The sequence below is a fragment of the Giraffa tippelskirchi genome, chromosome X (assembly GCF_054371585.1).
Source record: "Giraffa tippelskirchi isolate mGirTip1 chromosome X, T2T-mGirTip1v1.2.pri, whole genome shotgun sequence".
Lineage (NCBI taxonomy): Eukaryota > Metazoa > Chordata > Mammalia > Artiodactyla > Giraffidae > Giraffa > Giraffa tippelskirchi.
The window spans coordinates 34,462,161-34,481,427 of NC_137289.1; the positions used below are offsets into that span (position 1 = coordinate 34,462,161).

The 19,267-nt window shown below is 48.2% G+C and overlaps 1 protein-coding gene across 6 annotated transcripts in view; it reads right to left on the reverse strand.

The window, feature by feature from the left end:
• LONRF3 (LON peptidase N-terminal domain and ring finger 3) overlaps positions 1 to 19,267 on the reverse strand; it is a 39,047-nt gene that overhangs the window by 18,135 nt on the left and 1,645 nt on the right. For 2 of the 6 annotated variants that reach the window (XM_081564406.1, XM_081564407.1), the window contains exons 2-6: positions 17,109 to 17,227; positions 13,467 to 13,589; positions 9,253 to 9,408; positions 6,801 to 7,065; positions 5,963 to 6,053 (exon numbers count right to left, since the gene is read on the reverse strand). In XM_081564406.1, coding sequence (XP_081420532.1) covers positions 5,963 to 6,053; positions 6,801 to 7,065; positions 9,253 to 9,408; positions 13,467 to 13,589; positions 17,109 to 17,227 — 754 coding nt within the window. The remainder of the gene's footprint in view (positions 1 to 5,962; positions 6,054 to 6,800; positions 7,066 to 9,252; positions 9,409 to 13,466; positions 13,590 to 17,108; positions 17,228 to 19,267) is intronic. The other 4 variants (XM_081564408.1, XM_081564409.1, XM_081564410.1 and 1 more) reach the window with 3 other exon arrangements.

A 19,267-nucleotide genomic window follows, 5' to 3' on the forward strand; every position in this document is an offset into this window, starting at 1 on the left:
AAATCAAGTGCCCAGGAATAAATCTAACAGAAGTTTATGAGACCTCTATTGTAAGAAACTGTAAATATTTCATTGAAAGTAAAAGAAGACCTAACTAAGTCCCAGTGAAAGACCCCAATGGGTTATTTCACTTGTTTGCTTGTTTTTGTGGAACTTGGCAAGTTGATTTCTAAACTTCATAAGGCAAGGCGAAGTGCCAAGAAGAGCCAAGACACTTTTGAAGAGCAGCAACGTGGGAGAACTTGCTCTACCAGACATGAGAATTTATTATAAAATAGTACTGATTGAAACGCAGTAAGACTAGCACAGGAACAAACAGATCTGTAGAATAGAATAGAAAACCCAGAAATAGATTCAGACCCAGATTCTTGATTTTTAAAAATGTGGCACTTCAAAACAGAAGATTTTCCACACAGAATCCTCAATAAATGCTATTTGGGATAGTTGGCTATCCATAGGGGGCAAAGAAGTTGGACTGATTCTCACACCATACACAAAAAGCAACACCATGTGGGCTGTAAAAATGAACGTGAAAGACAAAGAGTAAAGCTTTTAGAAGACAAGATAGAACATCTGTATGACCTCAAGGGGGAAAAAATATTTCCTAAACAACACACACACACACACACACACACACACACACACAATGCTAACTGTAAATGAAAAGGTTGATCATTGTTACCACATTAAATTTAAGAACTTGTTAGTGTATTGAAAGATGCCATTAAGAGACCTTTCATGTTGAAAAATGTCTTTATTTAATAAGCCTCACAGAATGGCTTTCTTCCTTAAACTATGTGCATGTAAAACTTTGATAAAAATTTAAAAACCAAATTAAAGGCCATTAACAGGAAAAAAAGAAAGGTGCCATTAAGAAAGCAAAAAGGCAAGTCACGGAGAAGATATTTGCAACACAGGTGACTAATGAAGGATTTGCATTTAGAACATAGGTAGAGCTCCTACAAGTCAGTAAGAAAAAAAGAGATAACCCAACTGAAAATGGGGAGAGTTATATATACACTTCTTTGGTGGCTCAGACAGTAAAGAATCTGGCTGCAATGAAGGAGACCTGGGTTCGATCCTTGGTTGGGAAGATTCCCTGGAGAATGGAATGGCTACCCACTCCAGTATTCTTGCCTGGAGAATTCCACGGACAGAGGAGCCTGGCGGGCTGCAGTCCATGGGGTCACAAAGAGTCAGACACGACTGAGCGACTAATACACACATATATACACTAGTAGACATAAAAACTGTTCATAGTAACATTGTCCATAATAACCCTAAACTAGAAACAAGCCAAACATCCATCTAGAATATAACTGATTTTGGTAGATTCATACAATGGGACACTATACACTAATGAAAATGAACAAATTTCACCAACATGCAATAACATGGATAAATCTTCATCCCGAGGAAAAGAAGTTACAACAAAATAATCCATTCTGGATAATTCAACTTACATTAAGTATTCTTAAACAGGAAAAAATGAAATTGCACTGTTTAGAGATACATACAAGAGTGGTAAGACTCTTTTTTTAAAAAAAAAAAAAAGAAGAGATAAAAGTCAAGATAGTGATTTTAGGGACAGTGAGGGGGTATGATTTAGAAGTGACATATGGGCAGCTTCCAGAGTCCTGGTAATTAATGTTTTCTTTCTTAGGCTGAAAGGGATTGCATGAGTAGCCTCTTTACAGTATTTTATGAGAATCCATTCCTATTTTTATGTACTTTCCCACTGTGTCTATTTCACAATTTAAAGTATTTCTCAAGATTGTGACTTGCAGGCTGACTTTGTGAACCACTGCTGTGATGTAACTACTAGAAGCAGCCAAGACAGACAATCTCATTTCCTCAGTAATTTGAGACCTGTGAATCTGAATGCCTTTTATATATTATTCGACGACGCTAATGATGAAGACTGATTGATGAATCTGTATCTGTAAAACTATTTTTCCTGATAATTTCAAAATTGGGCCTTTTGTTCACTGAAGAATGTAATCCACATACAAATAATAATGATATAGCTGGCCAATTAATTGCAATAAATACTGACATTAATGAGCAGATGAATGTAGCAGACACAAAAGGATACAGCAACTCTTAGCAAGAGCTATGATTAAAATGCCCCTGATCTGAGTGGTCGCAAACAAGAATGCTACCACAGATGCTGCATAATTATTGCTCTGAAATAATTCAAGGTTCAGATGCTTAGAATATATCATCTTTCAATACTCAACCCACTTCTATTCAGGCTGACTGAGTAAAGAGACTGGGAACAGATGGAATGCATTTCTCTTGCTATCAGGAATGTGTGCATTGCTGTTTTTCATATAAATTAGCTTTATATAGTCATAGGCAGTAAGCAATTGGATTAGCTCTATTTTACTATGGAGGAAATTGGCTCAGGCAAGTTAAATAACTTGCCCAAGGTCACACAGCTAGCTAGTAAGTAGCAGCACTTGGGATGTGAAGTCACACGTGATTCTCAAGCCCATCTTCCTTCTCCACTAGATGACATAGAGACGACTGTGTGTGAATCTAGATCTTGGAACAAACACCATCCATGTACATGTAGATACACACACTCACACACAAACACACCCTTTTCTCCCTCTCTCTCTGTCTCTCTCCCTTCCCCACCACCAGAGAGAGCGAGAGAGAAACTCTATATATAGAGAGATAGAGTTAGAAATAGATATATACGCAAATTCCTCTCCCTTTTATTTATCACTTTAGGAGTGATTTCAGAAAACACTTCAGGGAGGCATTTATAAATCAGTGTAGGGCCAGATTTTCTCACAAGAAAGCATTTTACATTGTCAGGGTGATGGAGTAAACAATAGTAATAATAAATGCTTTCAGTTAGATGTCAGCCCGGATAAAATGTTTGGCTTGTCTGGAAATAGCTATCTTTTCCCACCAGTTACATCCTTGTATTGTGCTCTTGTGTGGCTATCAAATGAGAGCAAAGGGGGAACAAGGAGGAGGGAGGGAGTGGGGGGAGAGAGAGAGAGAGAGCAGTGAACTGACTCCATAACACCCAGCTACTTGAGCAGCTCAAACTAGGTTAAATATAAAGCTTTTCATTTCAATGGACAAAGGGGCCACTAGGCCATTAGGTAACTGGTTCAAATATCCAACATTCCTGCTCCACAGTGGGCCCAGAGGTGACCCCAGGGCAAGGGTATCTGGAGCAGGTAAATCTCAAGGGAGGATTGGCAGTCATTAAAGACGGAGAAGGAGAGTTCTGAGGTGTTGGAATCAGAGAGCAAGTTCCCCCAGCAGACCTTGCTCCATCCAGCACGGGGGACTCGGAGACTGGGAAGTTTCTCATTAGCTCACCCTCCAACCGTTGTTCCGTTCACTCTTTCCACCATTTTCCCCTGAGGAATTTACAAGCAGCTCCTGATTTTCTCTCTAGACTCAGAACAGATCAGTTCTTACTCTAACTCATCTTCAACCAAGACAGCACCACGGCACTGGATTTTATTCTTGAAACCTGCACAGGAGGTACGCATGTGTAGTTTCATGACCCGGCAGATTGCTTGAAAATATCTCTCACCATAAACCCTCTCCACCAAAGACACAGGACAGTCATGACAGAAGCTAAGAATAATCCTAATCATGATTAGAAAAATGAAAACACTACAGGAAACAGGAACTTTTTCAAGACTGCAATAATTCAAACTAAAGCATGTATCTGAAATGGCCTCTGTCAACATGTGATTTCTGACTTGGAGACAAGCCCTGCTGGAAGGGGAACCACATGTTTCTGAACTAGGGCTTGAGTTTTAAGAGCCTTGAGATCAGAAATGTTCTCTAGACTTGGCAGGTTTCTTTTCACCATCAAGCAGCTCCCAAGTGTCCCCCATGTAACTCAGCAGCCCATACAATAGCTGCTCCAGGCAAAGATGGGTTTTTGCTTTGAAGTCTCATTTAGAACAGAGGGGAAGGATAAGGGAAATAATGGCTTTTCAACTCAGAGTGAGCAAACTCGAAGGGGGTCTTATCCTCTTGGTGTTTATTTCTTGGACCAAATTTCTAACCCTTCTCTGAAGCCCCCTGTTGAGATCAGGGACAAACAAGATGAAAGGGAGAAAGCAGACAAAAGGGAACAAAAGAACTTCAACCTCAGAATTCTTAGCCCTCAGGGAAAACACAAACAGGATGAGTCTGCGTGTTTGATTTTGCATCCCCGGGATGTCGGGAGGCATGTCCAGGAGGATAAGCTGAATCAAGTCTATCAAAGTCTGGCATCTGAAAGACCCTGGCTCTCATCGCTGGCTGAGCACCATAACGACGTTACCTGTGGGGGCCCATGCCTCAGCTTGGAAAGCAGAGCTTGTCTGTCTCACACCTTGGCTCTGGCTTGACCCACCTGCTACATTGTTGTGAGGGGGAGGGGGCACAAGGGACCGGGTTATACAGCCGGTCCCACCCTCACCCACTCCACCTAGAGCTCTGACAGTATATGCAGGGCTTGCTTTAAGTGCTGCTACATTCCTTATCAAGTCTGTCTGAGTTTACAAGCAAATCTGACAATTCTCTTTTTTTTGAGAGAGAGAGAAATAAAAAGTACGTGTTCAGGTAACAGCTGCCTTACTCATTTTTATTCAGAGGACAAGAAAAGTCACTCTGAGCAGTGACAAATGCCTGGGATTGACATGGAAGGCGTATGTACTTGTAAAGGGCAAGAAGACATCTGAGGGGGCCTCCGTTGGCTGCACCCATCTGTGTGATGGACCAAAAGATTTTTCTTGACGTCTCTTGTCTTGGTTCAGTCATCTTAACAACTTTTGTGCAAATATCTCAGCCTCCTTTTAAAGCTCTTTTGCCAAAGGGAAGGCACATTTGAGAATCTACTGAAAGCTGTGGACCTTGTCCTGGAAATCTCTCTCTCTCTCTCTCTTACACACACACTTTTACATATAACATCAGGGAATTCCTAGATCTCCTAGAATCCATACACAGAACCCCCGCAGGGGTCAATGGATCTAAAGCTAAAGAACCTCTGGTCTAGGAAAAAAGTTAACATTTATTGAGTACTTGTTATATGTCAGGCACTATTCTAAGTGTCTCAAATAGAATTCCTCAATTAATCATAACAACACCATAGAACAGGTACCACTGTTCTCTATTTTACTGATGAGTCAGTGGCGGAGAAAGTCACTTGCTCCAGGTCAAAAGCCAGTAAGTGGCACAGCCTGGGTGGAAACCCAGGCCATCTGTTTTTGGAGACCTCCTCTTAGCCACAAGGCCATGGTTGTGAAATGAAACAAGTGAAAGTCATTTGTTTTTGCAGACCATGACTGTAGCAGTTTCCTATATGTGTATGTTATGGGGTGGGGGTAGGGGGAGGCATGTGTCTCCAGAGATCTGAGAAAGTAGAGACAATGTGGCAGTGGGCGGAGGAGAGACTCTCAGCCAAGTCGTACATGCCCACTACTGACTACTGCGCAGGCAGGTACGACCAAAAATGAGTCCAGCCCTCTCCTTGGCTTCCAGAGAATAGGTCTGTGAGGCTGACACTGGGACTCACGCTTTGAGATCTTGATCTAGTAGCCAGTAGAGATTAGTTCCAGGGTCCCAAACTTAAAGAAAGGCCAGGAAAGTGATACAAATGTGAGAGGAAGGCAGTGGCCGAGGGAAGGGGGCCGTGACCAACCCCCCAAATCCCATGAGGGCCGAACAAAAGACATCCAGCCTGTGGACTGTCAATTTGACCTCTGAGTAGACAGTTTCCTTCCTGCTCTCTAGGTATTTCCAAGGCAGGAGTGTGGGGCATGTGATCCGTAAACAAGGGACACAAGGTCACCCATGTGACAGTCAATGTGACTTCCATTTTGTTAGAACCACGCTTTTCTGTGCTAACCAACCAAGCCATAGGTCACTAGCAGAGAGGTACAGACACCAGAGGGGAAGACTTCTTGGGCAGTAAGCAACAGGACACCTCACATACCTCATACAGAGGGAGCATTCAAGGTCAGAGGCGTCAAAAGATGCCAGCGGGACACTGAGCGCAGGCCTGCCCCTGGGGTCAGTGGAAGAATCTGTGATGTAGAGAGCAGAAGTCAGAGGGGAACCAACCTTGGTGTCACAAGACAGCACTTCTAAGGCCAAAGAATCCAATTATTTTTTTCAGTCAGCCCCTCTCATCACCTCCCCGAGAATTGATTTAGTGGCCAGGTGAGCCACTGAGAATGGGGTACCCTGATACAGGCACGTGGAAGCTTTCAGCAGCCCCAAAGAAAGAGACGTGTAGGTCAGGGATTATCTGGGAGCCCTGGGGGGCTTCATTCAAATAGAACAGGCACCTCACTCTTGACAAACAGCTGCAACGACTCCACAGACTGAGCCAGGCCTTCATAGCTGACACTGAATCTTGGCACTGGCAGCCACTCTTGGAAAGATACCAAGCTGCAGCTGCTGCTTCTCAGATGCCTACCTATGGGGACACAACTGGGAATGAGCAGGGTAAGGCCTGATGGAGCTGCCCGGGTCCGACCTCCCTGGAATGGGGAAGGGGGTGCAGAGAGGCTGGCCTGGAAGGAAGTGACACCATCAAGGGCGTGAGATGTCGTTACTTGATGCTATGCTTGCCCATAAGCCCTGGCTTTCCCTTATAATTCATATGGGGCACCAGCAGGATGCTAGGAACTGCTTGCTCTCACAGAAACCCCACAGCTACCCTAGATGTTGCAGAGCAGAGAAGCCATCATGTGGAGGGCAGGAGCCTCCACACACTGCTGAGCCCGGGCTCCCCTCCAAGCCCCCAACTCTCTGGGTACAGTCTGCACCTGGCTTAGACACTTTCTTAGGCCTCTCTGGGTCTTGGGGTTCGATTTGGCAGTGCTTCCTTTTCTTCTCCTGGCATTTGCCAGTCTTACTGGAGGCAGCTTGGGAAGAGGCAGCGGCCCCCTTCTCCTCCTCTGCTCCAACCAAGTCTTCCGTGTGGTCCTGCGGCCCATCCCCTGTCACTGTGACCAGGTTCATCAGGCTGCCCCCCTGGCCCCTGGCTGCTGCCGCCTCCTGGCTGGAACAATGTGGGCGCTCAGGCGTTTCCTGGAGGAAGAAAGAGCCAAACATCAGAATCTACTGGGGCCCAACATCATCCTCTGATAATTGTCTCCAGAAGGGACAAGGAGAAAATACTGCCCAGTCCTGACCATCTAGAGGACAGGTAGCTTAACTGAGCGGCAGTCATAGGGCACAGAAGGCCCAGCTGGGGCAGAGTAAGGCGTGCAGGGAGACAGTCTTTGGGCAGCAGTGAAGGCGAGATGCCAAGTGCAGCGCCGGTCTCTGCTCCTCTCCAGTCAGTCCCCAGTCACCACCTGAGGGACATCAAGGCATGCAGTGCAGTGAGGGTAGATCCTGCTATTAGGCCCTTCCTCTCACCCTCACTGCCATTGCCAGCCATCCTCCAGTCCCACACCCAGCTTCCAAAGAACTTTCAGGAAGGTTCTGGTGCAAGTGTGTTCACAGGCCTGCTGAGTGCCCTCATGCTCCAGAGCTATATTATACTGGTCAAAGGAACTAGGAACAAATGAATCCTTTCATTAGATTTTGGGCAAAAAGTCTGAAAAAGAGACAAGATCATCTGGCAAAATGATCAGTAACGTCTCTAGCCTTTTCAAGAATTTTTGTCCAGGAGAAGGATCTAGAAACAAAAATCCAATGACAAAGTGTTTATGTAGGTTTACCTGGAGAACCCCTCTCTACTCTACACTCAAAGTGCACAGGTCAAAATGCTCAGGTCGTTGTCTTCCCTCCAATTCCAATCAAAAAACCCTGGTAGATAGATGAAAAATGGGGAGTTGCATAGCTGGGAGAAAATGATGAGGTGAGGAGGAAAAGGCTTTTCTGAGTCTCTAACCCAGGGAGTTCAGGGTTTTATCAGCACTATGGCACTGCCTCATCCTCAGCTTTCCATGAGCCCTCAGCAGAGTCTACACAGTGCAGTGTTTTGCAAGGCAAAGCTTGGGTAGAAACCCAGTCCCTTTTCTTCAGCTTCCTCATGCAAGAAAGCCAGGGGTGCTTTTTTTCTTCATTTCTGATTGGGCTGCAATTAGAAGTCACTCCAGGCACTTGGGTTCAGTATTATGGTTCTCAATCCTGTAATAATGATCTCAAAGAAGTATTGAAATGCAGGTGGTGCTAGTGGTAAAGAACCCGCCTGCCAATGCAGGAGACATAAGAGATGCAGGTTTGATCCCTGGGTCTGGAAGATCCCCAGGAGGAGGGCACGGAAACCCACTCCAGTATTCTTGCCTAGAGAATCCCATGGACAGAGGAGACTGGCTGGCTACAGTCCATAGGGTCGCAAAGAGTTGGACACGACTGAAGTGACTTAGCACGTAGTACTGCTTTGATTTCAGGATATACTCTAAGTTCTGCCCATCCCTCCCCGCCCCCCCCCCCGCCCCAGCCTTTTTGAGTCAGGCACACCTGCATTTTGTTGATTCTCCAGAGCAGGGAAAGAAGTCAGGGAAATATAAGATTTTCACCTGTCAGAGAACCAAAAAGCCATGGAGACCCTAGGGCTCACACACAGGGGAGGAAAACAGGGCACAGATAGCAGGCAGGCAGATGCTTTGACCTGCCTAGATCTTCAGAGCTCACCTCTGCCTACACATCTGTGCTTCTGAGCCCCAGCTTCTGCCCACTTGCCCTCTGCTTGCAAAGTTGGGGCCTGGAGACCATGGTTTTCAAAGACTCAAATCCCAGAAAGTTAACACTTCCTAAGTTGCTTCCCTCTCCCCGGCTCCACAAATGTGCTGGAAGTCTACTTATGTGTAAGACACGTTGCAGGAATATGAAATGACCTCCACTTGGGGATCAAATGGAGTTGCCTTTGCACAAGGAACTCAGCTGGTGCTCAAAGACCAGCAGCTTGAACAAACAAAAAGCAGGAAAGGAGGGGCTGTCAGGCCCTCTTCCCAGGCTCTGCCCCTAAGCTGATAAAGTCACCCCAAGTGAATGGCTCCTGGGGAAGTGGGCCTTTCTAGTTCTGTCACCTCTCTCAACTGGACCTGATCAAGAAGTGAAAACTGAACATAATAAATCATCAACCTGCCTGAAATCCAGTTTTATCTTTAAATAGCCTTTCAGCAAAGAAGACAGCCACTAGCAACTACATTTCTTCTTTCTTGGGAACCAAACAAAGTAGGAGGGTGAGGGCTCACTCTCCATGTTTGCCCACAAAACAGCCAAACGAAGCGTCAGGAGCGAGCTGGGTGAGTGGAGTTTTACCTGTGACAACTTTGGTAGATTATGGCTGGTGCCTTCAGTAGCCAATGACTCTACGTGTTCCTTTAATCTAGGGTGAGGTGCCAACAGCTTCAGTATATCGGGAGAATGTTCCTGAGAGGCCCCCGGGAAGGATGGTGTAAAGAAACTAAGGAGAAGCTGGGACATAAAACAGAAGACTTCACTACTTAAGTTTCTACAGGTGCTCGGGTGAAGGACAGGGGTGGGAGGGCAGGAAGGGACAAAGGGTACGGCTTGTGGGGCCAAACCCCAGGGAGGAAGACTTGGACCAAAGACCCCAACACAGCAGGGCAGGGATCCTCCCTTCAGCTCGTCAGAATCACCTGGGAAGCTTATGAGAATTCCAGGTTCCAAGTTCCCATGCCTGGCTCCCCTGGGTCTGAAGTGTGGCCAGGAATCTGGATTTTGAAAAGGCACTACAGATCTGCCTTTGTCACCCTAGCCAGTTACCACCACTCCGCTGCTACCCTTCCACAGAAAGATCTGCGGGGGGATTTCAAAACCTGTCTAGGAGGAAAGAGGCTGAAGAGAAGGCAGGAGACCAACATCAGCTGGGGGACCTGGAGTCGTGTCCAAGACGCCCTTGTGGGTAGAAGGCAACAAATACCATCAAGGTTCCTCTGTATTTCTTCCCTCCCTGTCTGCCTGTTTTGCCCCTCCTCCCCGACCATCAGCCCTGGATCGTGAATCCCTTCAGCAGCGATGTGTTAGTAAAAGCAGAACCAAGTCTTCCTCCCTCTTCTCCCAGCCTCTCTTCCTACTTTCTAGCCTTCACTTCCCAGAGAATGTCAAGTCACCTCAATGATTGGGGGGGCGGGGCGGCAGGCTGGTTCTAGTCTATGGCTGGCTTCCTTTGCAACTGGATAAGCTGGGGGTGGGGGTGGGGCAGATACAAGATCCAGAAGGGACCGGGAGTCAAAGATGAGTGATCTGGTGGAGGTTGCCCCATCAACCACCCGCATCCTTGCTTCAGTTCTCTCCTGTGAAAGTGCCAATTACATGTATACATAGGTATTTTTGTATGTAAAACATAACCCAGGAAGGCAGGTCACTTGCTTCTAAGAGACATTCACATGTTTTCTGCTGAGACCAACTAAAGGGTGCCCCACCCCTTCCTCTAGGTAACAGGGTATTAACTGATCAGGAGAATCTGACCGAAACTGGAATCAACCTCTTTCTGGTTTGATTTCTTTCCTTACTGGGCCCCAGCAGTTCCTTCATGATGTTTCTTCTGATGCCAGCACTTTCCATGTGGCCAAGCCCTGCTCATCCTTCAACGCTCAGCTCCAGGACTCCCTTCCCCTCTTCTTCCAGTCTCCCTGATCTCTCCCATCCTGCTGTGTTCTCATCTGCACCAGAAGATAGTGCCTTACCCTCCCCAGTCTTGTGTTAGCCTCAAATTGCATCGCAAATGTAAGTCTTGCTCTCTAACCAGATGCTCAGTTTCTGGAGGGCGTATGACCGATGTCCAATAAATACTCATCACACTGGACAGAACTGAGTTAAGACACTAGCCATCCTAGGACCCAGAGAGAGGCCTAGGGTTCAGGCCCAAAGTCTCCAGATGACAGATGCCTCTGTTTCCTTCCAGTTCTAAGTTGGTACAGGAATGAGACGGGAGGTTCTCACACTGACCAGGGCTGTAAATGCCAGCTTTCAGAGACTCCTTCTTTGCTGGAGCCAAACTCTCAGGGGCCTCTGAATGACCCACCAGGACCAACCCACCTCTGAAGCACTCCCCCTGGAACTCTCCCCCAGAGAGCAGTAGCAAGCCATAGGGCACCCCCAGGTACAAGGATATGAGGGCAGAGTGTGGTGTGAGGGGAAGAGAGGCAGAGAGGGAAGCTCGAAGGAAACTAGGCAAAGGAACAGCAGCACTGAGCTTCCTCCTCCACCTAAGACCTCAGTGAAGGCCTCCCCAGTGGCTTTGGAAAACAAAAGTTGGAGTCAACTCTCTGAAAATGAGCATTCCACATACGAATGGAAGTCAATTCCACTTCAGCATCAGCCTTGAAAAGGCCCAAGTGGGTCAAGAAGTCCAAAAGGAATCTGAGGTAAAGACAAACGTTAAAAAGAAACCCAGGCCAAGTGAACCTGGACCATCTCTGTCACATCTTTATCCCTGGAAAGGGGAACAATCCAGCAAATAAGCACAGAGGGTCCTCAGTGCTCTTAACTAAGTACCATGTCCTCACCTCACTCTGTCGAAATTCACCTCTAAATTCTCACCCTAGCTTCAGAACTCTGGAACACTCATCACAGGCAAATGTTCGATTGTATTGTCTGGCATTTATATTACATTATAGAACCAGTGCAAGAGTGTAAGGTCCTGGAGGACTGATACTGTGGCTTATGCCTCTTTGGGTCTCCAGAGCTTAACACAGTTCTTGCCCCACCCCATTAAGGCAGCTGTGGAAATGACACTGCATGTATGCTTACACGCTAAGTCGCTTCAGTCATGTCCAACTCTTCTCTATCCCATGGGCTGTAGCCTGTCAGGCTCCTCTGTCCATAGGATTCCCCAGGCAAGAATACTGGAGTGGGTTGTCATTTTCTCCTCCAGGGGATCTTCCCAACCCAGGGATCGAACCTGCATCTCCTGCATTGGCAGGTGGATTCTTTACCACTCAGCCACCTGGGAAATGATACTAGGTGGTCTATAAAGTGGGTGGGAAAGAGGATCAACCCAAATGATGACACCAAGAGCCTCTCAGGCCAACTGAGAAATGGACAAATGAGAGTAAAGAAATCACTCTCTCTCGGCTCCACACCTGCGTCTGTTGGCCTTTGCACACTCTGTTCTTCTAACCACCTTTGTTCATCCGTCCCAGAACTGGATAACCCCACTGCTCCTCTCCCCCAGTCTCAGCAGTGGGTGCTGAGACTCCTGACTCGGCCTCCCGGGCCAGTAGGATAGTGGACCAGCTCACGAGGCAGACTCTGGAAGCAGGAGGAGTCGGGTTTGGTTGCTCTTCCACCGATCATTAGGTTCATGACCTCAGGAAAGGCACCAAGCCTCAGCTTCCTCATCTGTTTCATTGGTAACATAGGGATAAATGATAGTACCTACTCTCATAGGGACGTTGTGGGGATTTAATTATAGCTTCCCCATAAAGTCCACAGAACAGTGCCCGGTACACAAGAAATGCTCAATAAATGTTAGCCATTATTACTATTATTACTCACACTGTGGACTACAGTTAAGATTTGGGGAAGGGTCCACAGCTTGGAGCAATTCTCTGCCACCAGTGCTCCTACTAACCAGCCCAAAGTAACTTCCCAGAACTTCCAGTGCTCAGCTGCCCCTAGTTCAATGATTTTGCTGAAGATTCCTTTCTGGAGCCTTCAGAAACCAGTCCTGTCTCTTGCTCCCTTTCTTCATCCACTGCTCTGACAGAGCACCCTGGGACAGAGGCACCTGGGGTGCAGTGGTGAACAGGGGGTGGGGCACAAGCAAAGCAGAAGTCCCCGCTGACTGTCAGCTTCCCATTTCTAGGCCAACGAGCCAGACACTGAGAGAGCACACTGCAGAACAATAAGCAACAAAGTTTACGAATTGAGGATGCTTGAGCATTCACTAATGTGCCCAGTATTTCATGCAGTTAAAAAAAAATAACCACATCTTCCAGCGACTCAAGAGTTGGGATGACTGGATTATACTGTAATGGTCCCCAACTTATATCACATACGTGTTTCATTTCTAGCAAAGAAGCTGAAGGTTGGAGTTCTGCATATGGCAGGGCAGATGGGACCCCACACCCCTTATGAAGAGCTGGCCACCCTGTATGGCTGGTGAAGCTGTGACTCAGCCCAAGGAAAGTTCTAAAACTGCCTCACACCCAGGATCTCTGGCCAACAGCCAGAGCCTTCTCCATGGGCCTCCATCTCCATGTTAACTTATTTGGTTTTATTTTTTTGTTTGTATTCTTACTGACCCTGAGTCAAAGAAGCAAGCACATTCCTCACAAGCTCCTCCAGAAGTGTAGGAACTGCTCAATCTGATTGTACATGCCAAAAGGATGGTGTTTCTGGGTCATCAACTGGCACCTGTGTCTTGCTCCTGTCCCCTCAACCCAGGAAACCATCCACTCTGGATCCCCAACCCTAGGAAGGGCAGTTCCCTTACTCCCTGCCCTGGAGAGGACAGAGGGCTGGAAGCCCATTAGGCAGCTATACATGACGTCATCTCAACTCACCCTTTGGGCTTCAGCTCTTGCTCTTTTGTTCCTTCCATCGAGGGACACACAATATAGAAACTCTCTTAGCGCTTCCTCCACCTTGCCAAGGGTGGCTAAGGCTTGCGCTTTTCTGAAGTGTGCCTGGAAGAAAACATGACCATTCAATCCCATTCTTCTCCACCTCTTGACATTGCTATCATTCATAACATCAGCTAGATTACTTCCTGGGTGTTCACTGTCATGTGAGGGCTTTAAAAGGACTATCTTATCCACAGCCTTATTGTGTAAGCCAGGGCTCTCCAATTCCTAGGCCACTGTAGTGGTACCAGTCTGTGGCCTGTTAGGACCTGGGCCACACATCAGGAGGTGAGTGGCAGGCAAGCAAGCAAAGCTTCATCCATATTTATAGCCGCTCCCCATCACTCACATTTCTGCCTGAGCTCCTCCTCCTGTCAGATCAGTGGCAGCATAATAAATGTAATGCACTTGAATCATCCCCAAACCATCACCCCCCACACCCCTCAACATCCGTGGAAAATTTGTCTTCCATGAAACCAGTCCCTGGTGCCAAATAGGTTGGGGACTGATGGTGTAGGCAATTGTTCTGAAGCCCATTTTCAAGAAAATAAAACAGACTCAGAGAAGTGACTTGCCTGAAGTAATCTGGCTGGAAAATTGTGGAATCAGGTTGAGAGCCTGGGAATGACTGATACAGAAGACCAGATTCACAACCACTGTGCCATACTACCACCACCCCCCACTCCCTGCTCCACCATTGTATTGGAGGAGGCATCAGATGTAGCAAGAACTCCCACTTGAGGTCACACTAACCAGCTTTCAGGACCTGCCTGGATGGGCCTTCCTGTTAACCAGTCTGTCAAGCAGAGACCTAGTCTATGTTACTGGCTGAGTGACCACCCACACTCAGTGATCACTTATTATAAGAGGCCCAAGTGAGCCAAGGCACATGACCCTTCTAAGACCCCAAAGGCAGCTAGCGGCAAAGTTGGAACTAGCACTGGGAGCTTCCCCACCAAGCCCTTCTGAACGCTATCCGGAGGCTGCACAAACGCTTTGGCTCCACTGGACTCAGCTCATGTCTGCTCCCTCACCACATCTTGAAATCGTATAAGAAGTTTTAGGGTTTCTCAGGGTCCAAGTCCAACTGCCCTGGGGGAGAAACCCTAAGGGGTAGGAGAGGAGCATCCTGGGGAAGACGGAGGAGAAAGAAGTGAGGTGAGAAGAGGGCTGTTTTCTCTCCGTGCCTGGCAGCTTGACTTAGAGGCTGCCCCTCAGTGGCCTGCTCCCCAGGCCCTTGCCTACACGCTGACCCTGAGTCTAATTTAGGGAAGGCAACAATCCAGGTTGCGGCTGCTGGGCACCCTAATACATGGACCTCCCCTTCAGACATGCCTCTGTGGGCCCTGGTGCCTCCTGGCTTGGGCCTGGCTTACTGGAGCCAGCCAGAATCTGCCTTCTTGAGCAGTGGCCCCTGCTCCAAGCCTCTTGGGGGCCTCTCCCCAAATTGCACCCTCCCTCTCCTTCTGGAGCTGGATCCTCCCAGCAGTACTTGCCAGGGGCCCTCTGGAGAAAGGCCTGCCTGACATTTCAAGGTGGCTAGAGGGTGTTAAGTGCTGGGAGACTGGCAGTTTTGGGGATCTGACCAATCATACCAAGTAGCAACCCATATACTCCACCTGCTCAGGGCAGCCAGCTCAGTTGTCGCACTTGCAGGAGAGTTCCAGCCCTGGCTGGGTGGCTGGAATAGGGATGCACGAAGTGAACACCTTTCACAGGAGCATTTCATACAGAAATGGGGGGAAATCCATAAACTGGGGTGTGAGGTGGCTTTGAATCAGAAGCATCAGTTCCAGTCTTCTTTCAATTCCCAAGTCCATAAAGTTCTATTATCACTGCCTCTCTGCTTAATCCAGCACTTAGGGAAAATGAACTTCTGTTTAATATTTTCACCAACTCTTCCTTCACTGGGGAAGTCACTTTTCCCATTTCATCCAAAATGGTCCACTGCTTACTTAGCCCTGTTTCCCACTGCACTGTCGAGGCCCCTGCCCCGATATGGTTTAGAATGGGAGCAGAAACAGTTACAAGAGATGTCCTCTCACCCCCAGGGAGCTCACTGGCCTGCACTGCTACAAGGTCTGAAATGCTCCCAGTGAAGTTCTTTTGGGTTAAGACATTGGTGAGTCTGAATAAACCGTAAATGTGTTCCTTGGGAAAGAGTATATACTAATCTATCATCACTCATGAAAATCTTCTCGTGAAAGAGTATGAGAGTCACTCTGACATTAATGACCCAGTATGCAGCTCCCGAGTGTTTTATCTGAAGTTTCCCAAATCCAAAAAAAGGGCTGATAATCCAATATTTTCATAAGCTTGACATCAAAAGTCATTAGGTGGCAAATCTTGATCTAAAACGATATATGTTACAGTCTTCTTCCCATTTAGTGTGAATTTTCATGTAATATGCTGCAGAAATATTAGTGTGTTTGACTATGGAGCACTGTCCAGAGCTGATACCTGGTCTTAGTGAAATTGGAAACATTCTGGATTCTGAACATATTCAGCCCTATGGGATTCAGATAAGGGATTATGGACTTGGCCTTGGATGAAGTGGGTTTCAGAGGACAGCATCCTGGGGCTACGTAGAGAGAGCACTACACCAAGACCCAACATTTCGGTTCATAGAACAGATTCTTGGACAAGCTGACCTTGAACCAGCACTGGCCCCCTGCAAGGTGATTAGGGCAGAGAGCAAGATCTATGTTTTGCAAAAAAGGACACCTAGGGTTCTGAGAGTGAAGCAACTTTCTCATGGTCACTCAGCTTGCAGGTATAGAGTCCAGGCTCAAATCTAATCTTCTAAACAAACTATTGACATGTGGCTGAAGGCTAGTCTTGAGGGAGGACAGACAGAGATATAGGAAGTGACATTGTGCATCCTGGCATCTTGAGAGAGGCTGAACCTGTCTTTCTCCCCTCTCCACTCCCACCCCGCACCCTCATGTGACCTACATGTTTAGGGAAAACAGCAGGCTGACTGACTACATTAAGGACTTAAGATGGCAGAACCAAACAGCAATGTTTCTCTTCCCCTCCTCTCTCTAGTGTCCTGGGAAAATAATGGTGATGATGATGATGATGTTGGCAAATACATACAATGCTATATGCCAGGCATTGTTCTAAGTATCTGGCTGCATTAGCTCATGTAGTCTTGACAACAGGTAGTCTCCCCGTGTTAAGTAGATGCTTTGACTATCCTCATTTTATAGGCAAGGAGATGAGGCACAGTGAGGTTAAGTAATTTGGCCAAGGCCACACAGCTAGTAAAAGTAGCAGGGCTAGGACAGAAACTCGAGCAGTCTGGCTCCCAAGTTCAAGTTCTAAAGAATCACAGAGTCCAGGCTGCTTTGCAAGTCATCAGTCTAAGATCAAATTAGGACAGAACTCAATACTTTTGCAGACCCCTAAGTCACCCTTTGTCAAGGGACTCCCCCCACCAGCTCCAATGAAGAGCCTTTCCCCTGCTCTGAGTGAGCTCTAGTGCCCCTACCCACCACTCCCCCCTCCCCAGTGGCAGTCTTCCCTGCCAGTTCCTGTCCTCAGTACAATTCCTTCCCATCCTTCCCATCCCACACTCACCTTAAACCCCATGGGGCGGAGCTTACATGCTATTTCAGCATCATGCAATGCGTCCTCATGAGACTCCAAGGTGAAATAAATTTGAGACCGGTTGCTGTAAAGCAAGTGGTCATTTGGAGCTGCCAAAATGAGAGGAAAAAAACCTTGAGCAAACTTGCAAGTTATCTAGGACTTCTCTAGTAGAGACCCAAAAGTGTAAGCTTAATCTCCAGCCCTAATATTGCCCTGCCTACCACACCCCCAGCCACTCTGGGTCTGAGCTTTCCCAACTGTAAAGAAGTCATTTTTCCCCACTCTCTCAAGCAGTTCCTTAGAGGGCCTGTGGGGTCAGTGGTGCATTATTAGCAACTCTGACACAGAGCAAATTCTGGTGCCCTGCTTCATGGCTGTGGCTAGGAACTGGCAGCCTAGCTTCTGAGTGAAGTATTGCCCACAAGGAAACAGGCCAGGGAAGAGGGAGAAGGGGGTGGCTGGATGTGATCCCCATTCTTGCCACCAGGAAGACAAGTCCAAGTTAGTCTTATCAGCAACATCTTTGTCTACAAACCCCAACACATATATGAAGCTTCTCTTAAGAAAACAGAAATGCATTTGCAAGGCTCCATCATCTCATTACAGATGGGCAGATATGAATGGGCTGGAACAAGGCTTCTGGGAATAAAGTGAGGTTGGCTCTCATCAATACTCTAAATTGGTAGACCCAGGGCTGGAAAGGCCTTTAGAGATCATCTGGTTCAAGCAACCCAATCTTCAAGGAAAATCAAGTTTGAGAGGTGAAGGCATCTGCTCAAAGCCTAGCTAGCTGGTCAGAGTCATTGCTACCTTGACAGACTTTGAATCTGGGGTGGGAGACAGGTTCCTTTTTTTCTGAAGGACAGTATAGCACTTAGAATAATAGGAAGAGAGACTGGCCACTTTCTAACACAAAGATACTCTTTGTTGGGGAAGCCCCTTTCCTCTTTGAAGGGTGAAGAGGTCTTCACATTTTCACCCCGGATCCTCTGGTGGTCCAAAGATGAACCCCCAGGGAAAAGTGATGACAGTAACCAAGAAAGAGGAGGAAGAGGGAAGGAAAGGGCTTTCCTGGCTCTTAAGGGACAGCTGGGGCTTCCCTTGTGGTTCAGCTGGTAAAGAATCTGCCCGCAATGCGGGAGACCTGGGTTCGATCAGGAATGGAACCTTCCTTTGAGATCTGGGCTTCAGCAAGCTCTGTCTCCTTCATACTGCCCTGCTCTTCCCTAGAGACTGTGGGAACAGGCTTTGCTGTTGTTTTTCCCCAGGGGTGTGCAGAGGGTTTGCGTGGGTGCCCATTACTTGCTCTTAAGACATCAGTTAAGAGTTTACAGCCTCCTCTGTTCATTTCCTGCATCACAAGCCAGCCTGGTGGCAGCTGACAAGGCGCTCTGCTTGGGCACATGGGTCAGGGGTTGGGGGGTGCCAGTGTTCCCCAGTCCACCCTCATTCTTCCCCCTCCCCCATTACCTGTTGCAGGCTCGGGTGAAGATTCAACACGTGGAGACTGCAGCCCACCCCCTCCTCCACCGTCCAAGCAGGGCTCAGGGCACCCTCGGATCCCAGAACCCTGTCTGCCCAGCCCTGTCGCCTTCTCCCTGGCACGCCTCGCCAGACACCGCGCCCCACCGCTGAGCTCCTGGCAGCCGGCCCGAGCTGGGCAATACCCGTCGCTCGGCGGCCACTTCCTGGGTCCAGACGTGGGGGTTTGGGGGGAGTCGTTCCCTGAGGGAACTCAGGCGCCCTAGTGCACCTAGAGGCGCGGGGCTGCCCACGTCGCCCTTGAGGCCTCAGAGCCCACCCATCCGTCCTCAGGCGGCACGGAAAAGCTGGGCAGAGGGGGCCCCCTTGGCAGCCAGCCCAGCGTCCTCAGGGATCCCTGAGCCGTCGCCCGGCCCGTCGCCCTCTGGGCTGGAGGGCTAGGGTTCGAGGCGAGGGCGCAGGCTGCGGGCAGGCGGCGCGGGAGGGGGGACGGGGAGGGCATCTATTTCAGCCGAGGATCGTGTGATAGGAAGCGGTGACAATGAGTCACAGGGCAGCGGGGCGTGAGAGCGCCTGCCCCCACCCCCCCGCCCGCACACGCTCGCGGGATGGTTTCCGAGGCGAGAGTGGCCCACTTCGGTTACCTCAGCCGTTACACAATCCCG